Source organism: Hyperolius riggenbachi, chromosome 3 (assembly GCF_040937935.1).
Source record: "Hyperolius riggenbachi isolate aHypRig1 chromosome 3, aHypRig1.pri, whole genome shotgun sequence".
Classification (NCBI taxonomy): Eukaryota; Metazoa; Chordata; class Amphibia; order Anura; family Hyperoliidae; genus Hyperolius; species Hyperolius riggenbachi.
In genome coordinates, this window is record NC_090648.1 from 134,232,538 (window position 1) to 134,247,815 (window position 15,278).

Sequence of the window (15,278 nt, forward strand, 5' to 3'; positions counted from 1 at the left end):
GCAGCAAATTTATTGCTAAACGCACAGCATGCAGTACTTTCTAAATATTGCTACACATTACACACAACGCAACGTGTGCACTGTGAATGTCGCACAGACTTTGTATTGCTGTGCGTTAGTTATACATTTTTATAACGTGCAACTTTAACGTCCCACTGTGAAAGAGGCCTAAAGCCTCATCTAGACTGAGCGATCTGGCGGCTCAATTAGCCGTCGGATCGCCTCCTCCGCATCCCCGCGCGTGCCCGCCGCGTCCCCGCTCGCCCGCGTGTGCGTCGGATTGGATCCGCCCTCGTCCCCGCCTTATCTTCTGTTCGATTCCCTGCCATTGTCCCCTCGTGGGGAACGAGCAGGGAATCGACTGTGGCGAGATCCGACCTGTAGGATCTTATCAATCGAGCCGCATAAGCGGATAAGCCAAATCGCCGCCGGATCGCTACGTGTAGACGTAGCTTAAGAGTTGAAAATCAGAATTCTCAAAATCACAAAGAGCAAATTCTGAATGTTATGCAAAATTATGTTCTGTATGTTATGTGCAATGCATGAGCATATTTTTGCATAAATAACAAAAATATCTACTTAGCCCGAGGAACATGGATGAGAAAAACCTAAAGGAATATTCTAAGCAAAATAGTAACTATTGTAAACATATTTTTGCAAATCTGCACTTATCATAGCCAATCTTATGGTTAGTGCGAAAAAATATTTGCAATAAATGACAAATTCATGATTTCACAATGCAAACTTGCAATTCTCAAACAATTGTTCAGAATTCCATGCAAAATTTTGCAATTTTGACGGGTTTGACTTTGGCAATTCCAACTATCTCTAATTAGCAGCATCTGGCTGCATGGAAGTGGTAACAGTGCGCCTAATTTTTTCAGTCATCGCTTCTGCATCTTTGTTAAAGGGAACCTGAAGTGAGCGGGATATGGAGGCTGACATATTTATTTCCTTTTAAACAAGAGTAGTTGCCCGGCAACCCTGCTGATCATTCAGACATCAATAGTCACCCACCTGAAACATGCATGCAGCTAATCTTGTCAGATTTTTGTCAGAGCACCTGATCTGCATGCTTGTTCAGGGTCTATGGCTAAAAGTATTACAAGCAGAGGATCTGCAGGACTGCCAGGCAACTAGCATGGTTTAAAATTATTTTTTTTAAATTAGCTGTCATATCCCTCTCACTTGTCAGGCTCCATTTAAATAAATGATGACAAGGTGTAATATGTCATGTGTAGTTCTTTATTGACCTATTTCTAAGGCCTGCTAAGAATCAGCTGATAATTAATATGATCTGGCCAAGCTAAACACTGATAATTAATTTGATCTGCCTGGCCAAGCTAAACAGCTCATACTATCCTCTAAAAAAATGTTTACAAGGTCTGCTCATGTTACTGCAATGCTTGATGGCTCTAAAATGAGGGGGCTCATCCCACCCCCACCCCCCACAATGCTTCAGCCAGGGGCGTAACAATAGACCCTGCAAGGGATGCAGCTGCTGGGGGGCCCAGAAGACACAAGGGGCCCTTCCCTGAAAGACTGACAACTAAGGGCACAGAGAGAAAAAAACTTTCTGCTCTCTGCACAATTGTTATAATGACTGCATCTGCTTAGCCACTGATAAGGAATCATATGAAGTCATTAGAGGCCCTTTGTTGCAGCCAAATTTCCCTCCTGGGCCCCTGAGCTGGCTGCTGACCCACCCCCAATCACCTCCCAACTTAACAGACTCTGCAGAGTCCCTGGGGAGCAACAGCTAAGATGGGGAGGGACACCTTGGGGGCCCCTACAGGCTCTGGGGCCCTGGGGCAATTGCCCATTTTTTCATATGGTAGCTCCGGCCCTGGTGTTCAGCAGGGTCTATTGTACAGCGCTGGTCTACCCCCAGCAGGAGGGGGCCCCATCCAAAGTTTTGCAGGGGAGGGGGGCAGTGATTTCTAGTTACGCCCCTGGCTTGAGCTCCATAGCCCAATCAAAGTCCCCTAATACAAGCTCTATTTCTTAAGGGCTCACAATCTAATTGCTACCATAGTCATATGTCTACATACTGTACGTATCATGTAGTGTATGTGTCGAAGGCTAGGGAATTTTAGGGGAAGCCAATTAACTTATCTGTATGTTTTTGGGAGGGAACTGGAGTGGCCGGAGGAAACCCACACAGACACAGGGACAACATACAAACTATGTGCAGATAGTGCCCTGGCTGGGAATTGAACCCAGCACTGCAAGGTGAGAGTGCTAACCGCTATGCCACTGTGCTGTATGTACTAAATTCTCCTTATGAATGTAACATTACCACACTACCAGTAGACTTATGTCTACAAATATTTGTGAATACAATATGAATATGAAATATGCAATATGAAAATAAAGAACCCATGATCATTATACGAATGGTCTTTTTAGCTGGAGAATGCCGGGGATCCATGGACGGAAGGCAAAAACGCCCATAACATCAATTACTTTGATTGCATGTACCTGCTAATGGTCACAATGTCAACTGTCGGCTACGGAGACATTACTGCTAAAACCGTGTTAGGTCGGCTGTTCATTTTATTCTTCATCGCCGGAGGACTGGTAAGCAGTACATCACAACACACTACAAAGTCATCTTCAAAAATGATGAAAAAAACAGCTTTGGAAAATAAACCTTAGTGAAAAGGACAAGGATGCTGAAATCTTTCTGACCTTTTTTTTTTATATACCAGTCCCATAGCTGTCATACAGTTCCTTTGTCTTCAGGATTGTAAATTATGGATTTTTCATAGCATTGGTGTTCAAATTCGGGATCCTGTATTTGGAAACCCAAATTACACCAAACACAGCACTTCAGCAACTAAGCTAGTGGACAGGGTCACGGGGTTGGAGTCAACATTGCAGTCCATGTGATTCTGAGCCTTCCTTCTTCCATAGCATAGGATTCCAGTGCCTGAATGTGCTCATTATGAAGCCCTCTTCTCTGCACATCAGTTCCCTTTCTAGCGAATTACATTTTTGATGAGAGTCTCATTATTTCTACTCGTGCCTCTTACTATACCTACAAAGAATTTTCAGGAGTGGTCAAAAGAAGGAAGGGGAAACACAGTACAGTTAACTCACATACTGCCATCCATGCCATCCACTGCGTAACCTCTTCTCTGTTATTGGTAAATGAGCTAATATATGAAAACAGCGTACGAGAGGAATCAGCGCAGGAGACTTGGACGCAGGAGAGGAATTGGCGCGGGAGACTTGGGGGCGCAGGATACAGCCGGTATGGCTGATCCTGCTGCTGCACAAGTCCCAGCCACGTTAATTACTATTCCCCCTTCAGACCACCAGGGATGGTGGGGAATTAAATAATCCGGGTTCCAGCAATTGCTGGAGGCTGATTTATAAGTGTTTTAAAAGTAACTTCAGCCCCATCTTCTGACGGCACCTAAGTCCCTCCCTGTGTGCAGCCGTAATTCCTATTACGGTCTATGGTGGCGCCTGCTGCGCCCAAGTCTCCTGCGCTGGATTCGGCGTGTTCGATGAAAACATGCTGAAAGGAAGAGGACTAACTTCCTGAAAGATTACATTATAGCACTTTTCTTTGGTTAGTGTTTACAAAGTATCATCATAACAAGGCTTGTTTTATTTAGTTTTTCTTTTTTTTCTCCTATTAAATAAAAAACAACTTTTCTATGTATTGTAGGTCCTGTTTGCTGGACATGTTCCTGAAATTGTGGACATTGTAGGAAGCTCTAAAAAATATAGTGGATCCTATGGAATCGTAGGAGGGAGGAAGTAAGAATTTTATGTGATATTCAATCAGTAAAATCTCATCCTACACAACAGTAGAATAGCGGATTCCACGAAATAGAATTTCCGCATTTCCAATCAGAAATCGGAATTCCACGGAAATCCAATTTGCGGAAACTCGGAAATTTTAGCCCAATCACAGAACTCGGAAGCATCTGACCAATCAGAGAATGCAGTAATTGTAGACCAATCACCAGACTGATTTTCCATTTTTCTGATGTCTGTTTTTTATTTTATTTTATTTTTTATTTTTTTTTGTATTCTTTGATGCAAAAAGTAACAAATAAAATATACCTCGAAAATCTGAATAACTGATTTCTGACCATCCCTACACAACAGCAAACTCCTGCTATGCAATAGATAAGTATGATCTGACTGATCTGATGTTATCCTTAAATTAATGATGGCAGCAAAGCCAGGAAGATGTGATAATATACAACATTAAAGCCTCATATTAGAGAAATGATGGCATATAAAGTGCAGACAATCAAATTAACATCTCATCTTTACTGGGCTGACTGAGTAATCAGAAGTTGTCTCTATTCATTATTCCTAATCATAGATATAAACAGCACATTGTGGGTCGATGCTGGCATGGGCTGAATCAGCCTCCTATAGTTTTAAGACCTACAATGGCAAGATCTCTCCATGTGGGTTTCTCAGCTTGTCATGAAGACTATACTCTCTCTGTGGGAGTTTGTTTACATTACATGAAAATGCATGATGGGATCACATGGGTTGACAACACAGAAAGGAGCTACTATTAAAAATAAAAGACACCACATAGACTTAAATGTGTTTATTGCAGATTACGGCAAGAACGGGCCATGGTCCTTTTACTGGGTAAATTAGCACTTCACATAAATAAGTTGTTAACAAAACAGACCAATATATACTTTGTAAATTAAAGAGAACCTGTCTATACTGCTGATCCTATTTCTCCAATACTTCTACCCATAGACCCTGAAGACTCTGAGCAAGCACGCAGATTAAATGTTTTGAGAGAGTCTGTCTAGATGTTTTAGGTGTGTTTTTTAAAAATTGTTGAAACCAGAAAGATCAACAGGACTGAAACTGGTATTGTTTAACCAGTTCACCCCCAAGGGTTTTTACCCTAACGGACCAGAGCAATTTTCACCTGTCAGTGTTCCTCCCTTTTATTCCCTAATAACTTTATTAATACTTATCACAACAAAATTATCTGTACCTGTTTTTTTTGCCACCAATTAGGCGCTCTGTGGGTAGTTCATTTTGCTAAGAATTTTTTTTATTCTAAATGCGTTTTAACGGGAAAAATAAGAAAATAATAAAAAAAAAATATTTCTCAGTTTTCGGCCATTTTAGTTTTAAAATTAAACGTTCTCCTGTGGATAAAACCAACACATTTTATTTACCCAGTTGTCCCGATTATTAGGCCTCTTGCACACTGCAAGAAAATCAGATTCAGATTCCGCTTTTTAATCAGTTTTTACCTCCGATTCAGATTCAGATTTGCAGTGTGCTGGGAGCAAACTGCAAATCTGAATCTTAATCGGAAGTAAAAACAGATTAAAAAGCGGAATCTGAATCTGAATCGCTTGCAGTGTGCAAGAGGCCAAAAACTGTTTAAATGATGTCCCTATCACAATGTATGGAGGCAATATATTATTTGGAAGTATAGGTGTTATTTTTCTGTTTTTTTTTTGTCTGGTCCATAATTACAAGCCCGTATGTAGTAAAGTAAAAGTAATTTTCCCTCATAAAATATAGATTAAAAAAGCTTAGTCCCTAAGGGAACAATTTATGTATTTTTCTTAACTTGGTTTTTTTTTTACAAGTTTTATTTTTTTTTCTGGGGGGGGGGGGGGGTACTTTGGAATTGTCAATTATTAATTGTATTTATATTGTGTATGCTTGTATGTATCTGTATGTGTAATTTTACTTTTTGGCCACAAGATGCCGCTAGTGAACACTTTCCAATTATAGGAAATGTTCACTTTTTTTTTTTTTTTTACATTTTACTAACTGTGACATTTTACTAACTGTGACTAACTGTTACATTTTACTTACTTTCCTGTTTTTGTGAATGGGCGTGGCCACTGTTCACGGTCACGTCCATTCATTCCAGGCATTGTGATTGGGTAGAGGATGTTTTAATAAGTCAGAATGCCGTTCAATGGTTAAAGGAAAACATAGCAGTCTCTGTATGTCTTTCACCAGGGGTTCCCTTTAAACAAGTAACCCAAGCAGCAAAACCTGCTTGGCTGTTAAAGAGACTCTGAAGCGAGAATAAATCTCGCTTCAGAGCTCATAGTTAGCAGGGGCATGTGTGCCCCTGCTAAATTGCCGCTATCCCGTGGCTAAACGAGGGTCCCTGACCCCCCGAAATCCCCTCCGAGCAGCGGGGGATCTCTTCCCGGATTGAGGCAGGGCTAACCGCCGCAGCCCTGCCCCACGCGCATCTGTCAGCGCGTATCTTCGCCTCTCCCCCGCCCCTCTCAGTCTTCCTTCACTGAGAGGGGCGGGGGAGAGGCGCCGATGCGCCGCTGATAGATGCGACTGGAGGCAGGGCTGCAGCCGTTAGCCCAGCCTCTAGGAGCAGCAAAATCTACGACCAATTCGGTCATTGATTTTGCGCACGGGGGGGGGGGGGGGGGTTGGGGGTGAAGGGCCACGGGATAGCGGCGTTTTAGCAGGGGCACGTATGAGCTCTGAAGCGAGAATTATTCTCGCTTCAGTGTCTCTTTAAATCCCAAGCAGCAGCTTTAAAAACAGTCCACCCTAATAAAGGGTGAAAAAATAAATAAAAGTACCACAACAGATATTTTTAAAAAGGGAGAGGGATGTTATGTCTATAGCTGCTCTGATGTAAGCTGGACACTGCCCTGCAGCATCTGGCTGCCAACCTTTGACCGCCCCTTACTTCCCCTCCTCTATAGGCTAACAACCCTTGACCCCTGTTTTAAATAAACCGATGAGCTGTTAAGTAAATTTAATTTGTAATAGTCAATTGTTACTGATATGTACATAAGGTACAAAGTAATTTGAAAAATATATCAATATTTACTTTAGTTACTCAACTTTTTAATATGTATGTCATGGGGTAATATGGTACTAATATTTTTGCAAGTAAGGGCTTGTGATTAGTGAGAGACGCAAAACAGAAAAAAAACACCTTTATTTCCAAATAAAATATTGTCGGCATGCATTGTACTAGGGAAATAATTTGAATTTAATAACCGGGACACATGGGCAAATAAAATGTGTGGCTTTTATCCGCAGTAGCATGTATTATTTTAAAACTATAATGGCCAAAAAATGAGAAATAATACATTTTTTTTTCATTTTTATTCCTATTAATCCCCTTAAAATGCATTTACAAGAAAATAAATCTTAGCAAGATGTTCCACCCAAAAAATGCCTAATTGGTGGCGAAAAAAGCAAGATACAGATTATTTGTTAAGTAGTGATGAAGTTATTGATGAATGAATAGGTGGAGTGCTGAAAGGTGAAAATTGCTCTGGTCCATAAGGGGAAAAACCCTTAGTGGTGAACAGGTTAAAGTGCATTTTTTTTCCTGCAGCGATTTTCTCGAAACGGTCTTAAAAAAAAAAAATAATTCCCACTATTGACCCTAACATACAGAACACATCTGGTGACAATAGCTTGTACAGAGGTTTTAAAATGAGCCAAAATCCACTCCAATATGACATTACACTGGCTTTTAAATGCATTTTCCACTTTGAATGTTACAATCAATTTTCTCAAAAACTAATTTGGAAAAGACGGTATTTTTGAATGTTTCCTGGGTTAGCCTTGATATATCCATGTATGAAGTGTTTGCAATCAACTGCAAACATCGGGTCCATAGACTTCAATGCAAATTCATAAAATAGCAAAAAATTTGCAAACATTTTGCAGAACATTTAGCGGAACAATTTTGCTCATCCCTACTGACCAGCAAGTAAAATATTCATTTTGGCTGGACTAAACTCTTAAAGTTTTTGTAGCCCTTAGGAGATGTTTATAACAATTCCCATTTTACAGCTTTGCTCTATTTCCCCAGGCATATTGTTGTGTGTGGATATATTACGCTGGACACTGTGTCCACATTCATAAAGGATTTTATGCACAAGGATCGAGGGGAAATCACTACAGAGATCATCTTTATGGAGGAGTGAGTTTACTTTATAAATATATTATTATCATAATATTCACTGATACACCTTCAGACTCACATTTAAGAAAAACCTCTCTGCTTCTTAGGCTGATTCTGCATAATGCAAGAATTCATTTTTTATTTCAATTTGACTGCATCGTTTCTATAGGCATACAAAATGTAAACATCCCACATTGCTTTGTTAGGCCTCTTTCAAATGGATTGTCGAAATGCACATTTGTTTGGCATTCTGTCTACTGCCCACATGTGCCTTCAGGTGCAAATTAAATGCAACCGAATTTCAGCCTTTGTAACACCACGCATGTCAGTGCTTGAAACTCAGTGATGTTACTCCACGACATGTTGCGTCACCGAACGCAGCCGTGGCCATGCCTAGATATGACTCCATGGAAGAGCCACCTCTCCCTCCCCCCAGCGATACCAAGTGCTAACAGGTACCCAGACAGTGCATGAAAGCAGCTGACAGGCAGCAAATTCAGCTTCTTCAGCTACCCGACTGAAGAAGGCCTAAGAGAAACTGAAGAGAAAATTTACTGCCAACCAGTGGACTTATACAGATGCCAAAAATGTGACCTTCATCCATCGTACTAGCTTTTCATTGGTACTATGCTGGTAATAAACACCTCTATATATGCATTGAATCTTTAGCTAACTGTTTTCTTGATTACAACTTTCTGATACTGAAATTGTCCTCAGTAGGTTTTGTGGCCTCATATTGATAGGGTGCTTGGAACCCCATGTAAAACTCACACTGGGGCCCCAAGCTCCTCAGCTATGCCACTGGTCCTCCCTCTTCCCCTCTCCATAGGACACATTGGGAACAAATGTCAAGTAGCATGTATGAACCAGGGCCGGATTACCGACCAGGCAATAAAAGCAGTCGCTTGGGGCACCATTCAGAGTCAAAGGGGCCCCATCAGCACATAAACCAGCCCTCGCCATCCTGTCAGCGGTGGCTGGATGGTATAATGGTTAAAGGGACTCTGAGCAGTGCAGTAACTATAGAAAGATGCATATCATTTTAAAGCTCTCTTCCTCCTCTTTCCAATGATATATAAATGGCCGCCCTATGCCTTTTAGTTTTCGCTATTTTCGTGATTGAAATCGCGGCCACAGGACGACTTTTCTCCAAAGCCGGCAGCTCGATTTAGCACAATGCAATGAAATATAAGGAACCCAGGGGGATATAATTACAAACCTCATGCTGGTAGGTGTGAGGATGTAATTAATTGGTTGTGGGTATGCTTAAAGGCATACCCACAGGCACTGCTCGGAGTCCCTTTAAGGGCTCTGCCTCTGACACAGGAGACCAGGGTTCAAATCTCGGCTCTGCCTGTTCAGTAAGCCTTCACCTATTCAGTAGGAGACCTTAGGCAAGTCTCTCTAACACTGCTACTGCCTATAGGGCGCATTCTAAGTGGCTGCAGCTCTGGCGCTTTGAGTCCGCCAGGAGAAAAGCACGATATAAATGTTATTTGTCTTGTCTTGTCAAATGATGCCGTGCGCTGTTGATTGTCTTCAGAGCCAGGCTCTCCCTCCTAGGTCCCCCTCCTGCTACTGTGCGCTCTGCCGCTGCCCACTCCCGCTCTCCCTTCCCACAGAGAACCACAGCTGCAGCAAGAATGATAGCAGCATATGGCAAACGCTCACTCACCTATCCATGATCCAAGCGATAGAGATCCCACCATCTGAAACCCATCTGTCTCTTCTACAGTGCAGCCGCTCGCTCTTAACTTCCTGATTCTCAGATCAGACAGGAAGTATGGAAGTAGTAATAGTAGTAGTAACAGAGCGGCAGCATTCTAGAGGAGACAGATGGGCTCCGGATGACGGGACCTCTATTGCTCGGGACCTCTATTGCTTGGATCGCAATAGGTGAATGTGAGTCATCTGGTGCTGTCATTCTCCCCCGCTGCGGCTGCCTTCTCTGCTGAACTATCGCATTCACTGGGATGGAGGCTGCATGGTGCTGTCTAGTTTGGGAGGAAATCGGTTGTTCGGTGGTTATGTAATTCTGTCTGGGGAACGGCTTCCGGTTTGGCGGTGTCCAGAGCTTTCTGCTATTGCCAGGCTGGAGATGCAGGGGAGAAGTGGTGCTGCTGTGATATCTGGCGCCCTCTTCACAGGAGGGGTGCCCCAGCCCCTGAGTGCATATGTCCCAGCCATTCATCTCTCACTCTGCATTTTTGCCGCTGCTATTCCCTGCATTGTGCACCCACAGAGGAAAGCGGACTGTTGCCCATAGCAACCAGTAGGCTCGGCTGCCCCGGTGTGTGTGGCATGTTGCTGTGCAGCTGCATCTTCTGATTCTATTACGACATGATGGGGGGCCCAAATCAGTTACTTTGCTTAGGGCCCCATTTACCCTTAATCCAGCTCTGGTATGAACAGAGATTGTGAATCAGCTGCCGGCCATAATTCTGATCAGCTGTAGGACAATAATCCCTGTTCACTGATGAACTGGTTCTGCATTTCTGCCATCTACTGATCATAGCCCGAGGCACTGGATGGTGGTACAGAGAGCACCTCACACTCATTGACATGCTTATTCAAGTTCTTTAACTGGCAGGAAGAGCATCAATGCAGAACAGCTGTCCTTGCGAACTATAATATCTCATTTTTGTGTATATTATTGAAGTTCTTACTGCTCAAAATTGATAAACTTCGGGATCTGACTTTCTTTTTTTATCTTTTTTATTCTGCTGAGTGAATAAGCTTACACCTCAGTTAACATAGTGTGTGTTTATACGGATTGGAAACATTTTACCACACAAGGCCTGTTGTTAATTCCTGTTTTCATTTTATTTACTTTAGAATTCAGCCTTCCCTTGAGCTGGAGGCCTTATTAAAATGCAACATGCAGACAACCTTCTTCTATGGATCTGTTCTGAATTACAATGATTTAGCAAGAGTCAAGGTGAGAGTTACCAACGTGATAAATAATGATTAACTGCCACGTTAATGTAACAAAACAGACACTGAAACCCATGGAAGCTGGTGGGCTTTCCAGAAGAATTAACATCAGATTCAAACTTCATGAACCTCCAGATTAAAAACACCTTCAGTGAGCACAATGGAAGGTAAGGTGTGGAGGGGGGTGGATTTTCTATGTCCAGAATGCACATAGCATGATTTATCAAAGCCAGAACACTTTGCTTGGAACACTTGGAAGTGCTAGGCCCCATTGACTTGCATTGCCGTTGTGTGTTACCCTGCGGTAAAACAGGGTAACATAACGCACACTTGCAATGCAAGTGTGAGTGCTGGGGTGCACACATAGCAGAAACGCTAGCATAGCGGGAAACGCTGCGTTTTATGCAGCAATGTTAGTCTATGGGATGCAGAAGAAGCTGCGCTTCACTGTGTTTGTACAGTATGCAGTCCGCAAACGCTTGAAGTGTTGCATACAATGCAGGCTGGCTGCCAAAACACACATAATGAAAGTCTATGGTAACGCATATGCATTGCGTTTTTAATGCGTTTTTTTATAGTTGTTTTAATTAAAAAGTGAAGATCTCTGATGGTGTTTCCGCTTCCTGTTGTCTTCCTAGTGATTTGCATAAATTAAAAAAATGCATACAAAACACACATGCGTTTTCCATTAGCGAACTGCAAACTCATTAAAACTCACGAAAAACGCATGAAAAACGCATCTGCGTAAAAAAACGCAAAGCCCACCAAAAAATGCGGTAAAAAACGCAATAGCAGCAGTACATTGTGGGTAACCACAAATGTTCACTTAAAGCTGAATTATTGTAAATTCCTTTTGTTTAAGAAGGCAAACCAACCTAAGCATTGCTTTTTAGTAGGACGGGCTTTGGGGTCTCTTTTAGTCCCCTATAGTAGTTACGTAGTCCCCTTGTAGTTTTGGGTCACCCGAGCTGCTTGGTTACTGTGTTGTATACTTTGTGAAATTCATTTTTCTGACCCTGTGCTTGGCTGGTCCCATGTCCACGTCTAGTTAATGTTCTGCATTTTCTATAAGTTTTAGCTAAAGTTTGACTCTGCCGGCTTTCAGTGCATGTTCTTCTTTGCGTCTTCTTGTTGTGCTTCCCTACCACACATGAAGCTTTATGAATAAAGGGATAATAACCACAAGCAAGTGTGCTTGAAGAAGCCAATGCGCAGCTACTGGGAGCGCTCATGATTTATTCAGCAGAAGGCGTTGTGCAAACTCCAGTGGAATGCCACGGGGGACACGCACTTATCTGCAGAGCAGCAACAGCATTCTTATTCTGCAGAGAAGTGCAGAAAAGTTTCTGAGATGATAAAAAGTTTTCTCCTTTGTTTGTGTGTGACAGATGGAGAGGGCGGATGCTGTGATGGTGTTATCCAACAGGTGCTGCTCTGATCCTGAACATGAGGATGCTTCCAATATAATGAGGTAAGAAGATTTCTCCTCTGCAAGACCTGATAGCCTGTGGAGCCTCTGTGACTCTCTTTCTGTAGAAACCATTTTTGAAAGCAAGAAAAAAAAATATTTCCTGACTGGGGAATTTGCTGGGACTGGCAACCCTCATAGGTCACTCTTCACTGGCTTACACCCTGGTTCCCAAGGAAAAGTACCAGCACACCAGTGGCGTACCTACCATAGGCAGGGGCGTAACAATAGGGGATGTGACCCCTGCCCCGCGGGGGGCCCGGGCCCCCCTAGGGCCCGCTCAGGGGCTTTTTGGGGCAAGAGGCGTCGCAACTTAAGTGGAGAGTGTGGCAGATCAGCGGGGAGGGGGGACATTACCCCCCCCCCACCTCACTCACCTCGTGCTCTTCCTCTTAGCACTCCCCCTCCTGCAATCATAAGTGGCAGCGGGCGGCGCGGCGGCAGGCTGGATACATACCTCCATCACACAGGAGGTCTCCGATCAGTATGAGTTTCATGTTACTTCCTGTGTAAACAGGAAGTAGCATGAAGCTCTTAGAGATCGGAGACCTCCTGCATGATGGAGGTATGTGTTCAGCCTGCCGCCACTGCCCACCGCCACCAATGATTGCAGGAGGGGGAGCGCTAAGAGGAGAGCCTGAGGTGAAGGGGGAATGTCCCCCCTCCCACTGATCTGCCACACTCTCCTCTTATGTTGTGACCCCCTTCTGCCCCCAAAAAGGCCATGAGTGGGAAGGGGGGGGGGGCTGCATTTTTTTGCAGTTGGTCCCAGGGATTTCTAATTATGCCCCCTGACCATAGGGCTGCAAGTGCTCACAGCATCGGGTGTGGACATGGCTAGGGGTGCCGCTGTGGTGCTCAGCCACTGTGTTCTTCCACCTGGGACCTTTTCTCATAGTTTGGCAACATTCTGGAAAATAGCAGAAGGCAAATTAGGGGACTGTACTACTTCCTGCACTAGATGTAGCACCTCTCCCCCTTCCTGTCCCGTGGGCAATGTGTCTCCTCACTCGCTACACACAGCCTGCAGTGAGTGAATGTGCTGAGCAGCAGGGTGAGTAGAGAGAATGATTGCTGTGCCACAGCTGGGGCATTAGCAGGGAGAGGTGGCAGAATGTGTTTTTAGCCTATCATTAGTAGCTATGTGCATTGGTTGCTATAATACCAGAGTGCCCTGCACTATTGATTATTTAACCTGATCAGAGTAATTAATCAATAATGCAGCGTAGTCTGCTGTTGCAGAAGCCAGTGATACAGGTGCTGACAGTCCGACTTCTGTAGTGAGCAGAGAAGCAAGCTCCAGGAAATTTAGATTAGCTTGATTGCAGGTAATCTTATCTCTTTTCCCAGCTCCCCCTCCCACCCCTGTTGTTTTCCCATGACCCTTTCCTCTTTTCAGATTTTGTGTGGCTTCTTTTAGCAGCATGTCCTAGCCAAACAGCACTGGTGATGTCTGCAGTCCTGGTGAGAGGTCTCCCTGCCATATCTCCTCTTCCACCAGGCACCTTATCCTGTGACTCTACCTTTTTATTCCCACCGGCCTCCTATGCAACCCCCTCTTTCATATGTCCCCTTTTTCTGACTGTCCTCAGAGGAGCTCACAATCTAATCCTACCATTGTCATAGTCGAATGTCCTACCAACCACATTATTATTGTCTATTTATGTAGCAATCACAATCAAATTAAAGATCAATTGATCAAAGCAGCTAGGGCAAATGGTGTGATAAAAATGGAAAACGTCAATGTGGAGCTCTTTCAAGATGTTTCACAAAGAACGATTATGCGAAGAAGAGCTGCTAAAACTGATCTTAGATAGGGTAATACAGAAAAGGAGGGACGCACCAGATGGGGATTTCCCTGTCAGTAAATATTACAATATCACAATCAAATGATGTCAGCACTCAGCAGGTCCTATCTGTATACCATTGACTTCCAAATGTAAGCCTGATCTGAAGATATATTTTCTCACAGAAATTGAATGATGATAAATAACTCAACTCCTTACTATTCTCTAATCCCTAAACACAAAATATACATAAGTTCCAGTACATATAACTTTTGTCACACAGCTGTTTACATATATTGTTCTTCAGGAAAAAAGGAACAATCCTAAATTCTCATATTCCACAATAATGGCCCTATCAGGGAACAAGGATTCCTATGCATACATTTGCTCAAAGAAGTCCCAGTTTATAAGTCCCAATGCAACAAAAGCTCTAAGTGCCACGCTTCTTATAGAACTCTTAACCCAATGATCCTTGGAATCCCACTATTAGAAAAACAGTTACGCTCACCAGATTGCAGTGCCAATTATAACAGTTGGCATGAGTCGCATGTGGCCCGGCCCGCTGCAGTCCTTAGATCTCTCAGGTTCACAATGATCTTTTATCTCCTCAGCTTCATTCCAACCATACATGCAAAAGGAAAGGAAACTCTCTAGTGTAATACGTCAATACTAAGTTTACACCACTTTGTGTGCAGCACACGCTCCTTCACCACTAGTCACCAAGTGCCTCCACAGCGCTCCCCGGGCACCAATCATAAGCCCCAGCCTCTTACCAGATAGTGTGGCTGACCCTCACGACCAGCATCAACGTTTGTAAAGATGTGCACAAATCCTCAGATTGGCGTTCTCAGTATTATTACAATAAAGGGCAAATCGTTCTTGATTAAGGATGGCGACCCTCTGGACCAGATTTCCCAGGTCCTTGAGCTTACAGACTTTCGCATAGAGGAATGGTTGTTGCCAAAAAATAAGGTTATGCAAGCTACTCAAGGGCCGCACAGCTTAGGCTTAATGGAGGGCGCTTTAGTTCCGGTTGGAAGGGGAGCTAGAGATGAGCGTAATGACCTAATTACGAATTTCCGAAATTTCGCGAAATTACTACAATTACGATTTTAGCAGTAATCGAAATTTCGTAATTTTTTCAAATTACGCACATTTTCGTAAT

General features: G+C 43.3%; 1 protein-coding gene across 4 annotated transcripts in view; it reads left to right on the forward strand.

The window, feature by feature from the left end:
• Positions 1 to 15,278, forward strand: part of KCNU1 (potassium calcium-activated channel subfamily U member 1) — a 330,251-nt gene that overhangs the window by 58,157 nt on the left and 256,816 nt on the right. For all 4 annotated transcript variants that reach the window (XM_068274953.1, XM_068274954.1, XM_068274951.1 and 1 more), the window contains exons 8-12: positions 2,410 to 2,580; positions 3,680 to 3,771; positions 7,832 to 7,942; positions 10,760 to 10,862; positions 12,247 to 12,329. In XM_068274953.1, coding sequence (XP_068131054.1) covers positions 2,410 to 2,580; positions 3,680 to 3,771; positions 7,832 to 7,942; positions 10,760 to 10,862; positions 12,247 to 12,329 — 560 coding nt within the window. The remainder of the gene's footprint in view (positions 1 to 2,409; positions 2,581 to 3,679; positions 3,772 to 7,831; positions 7,943 to 10,759; positions 10,863 to 12,246; positions 12,330 to 15,278) is intronic.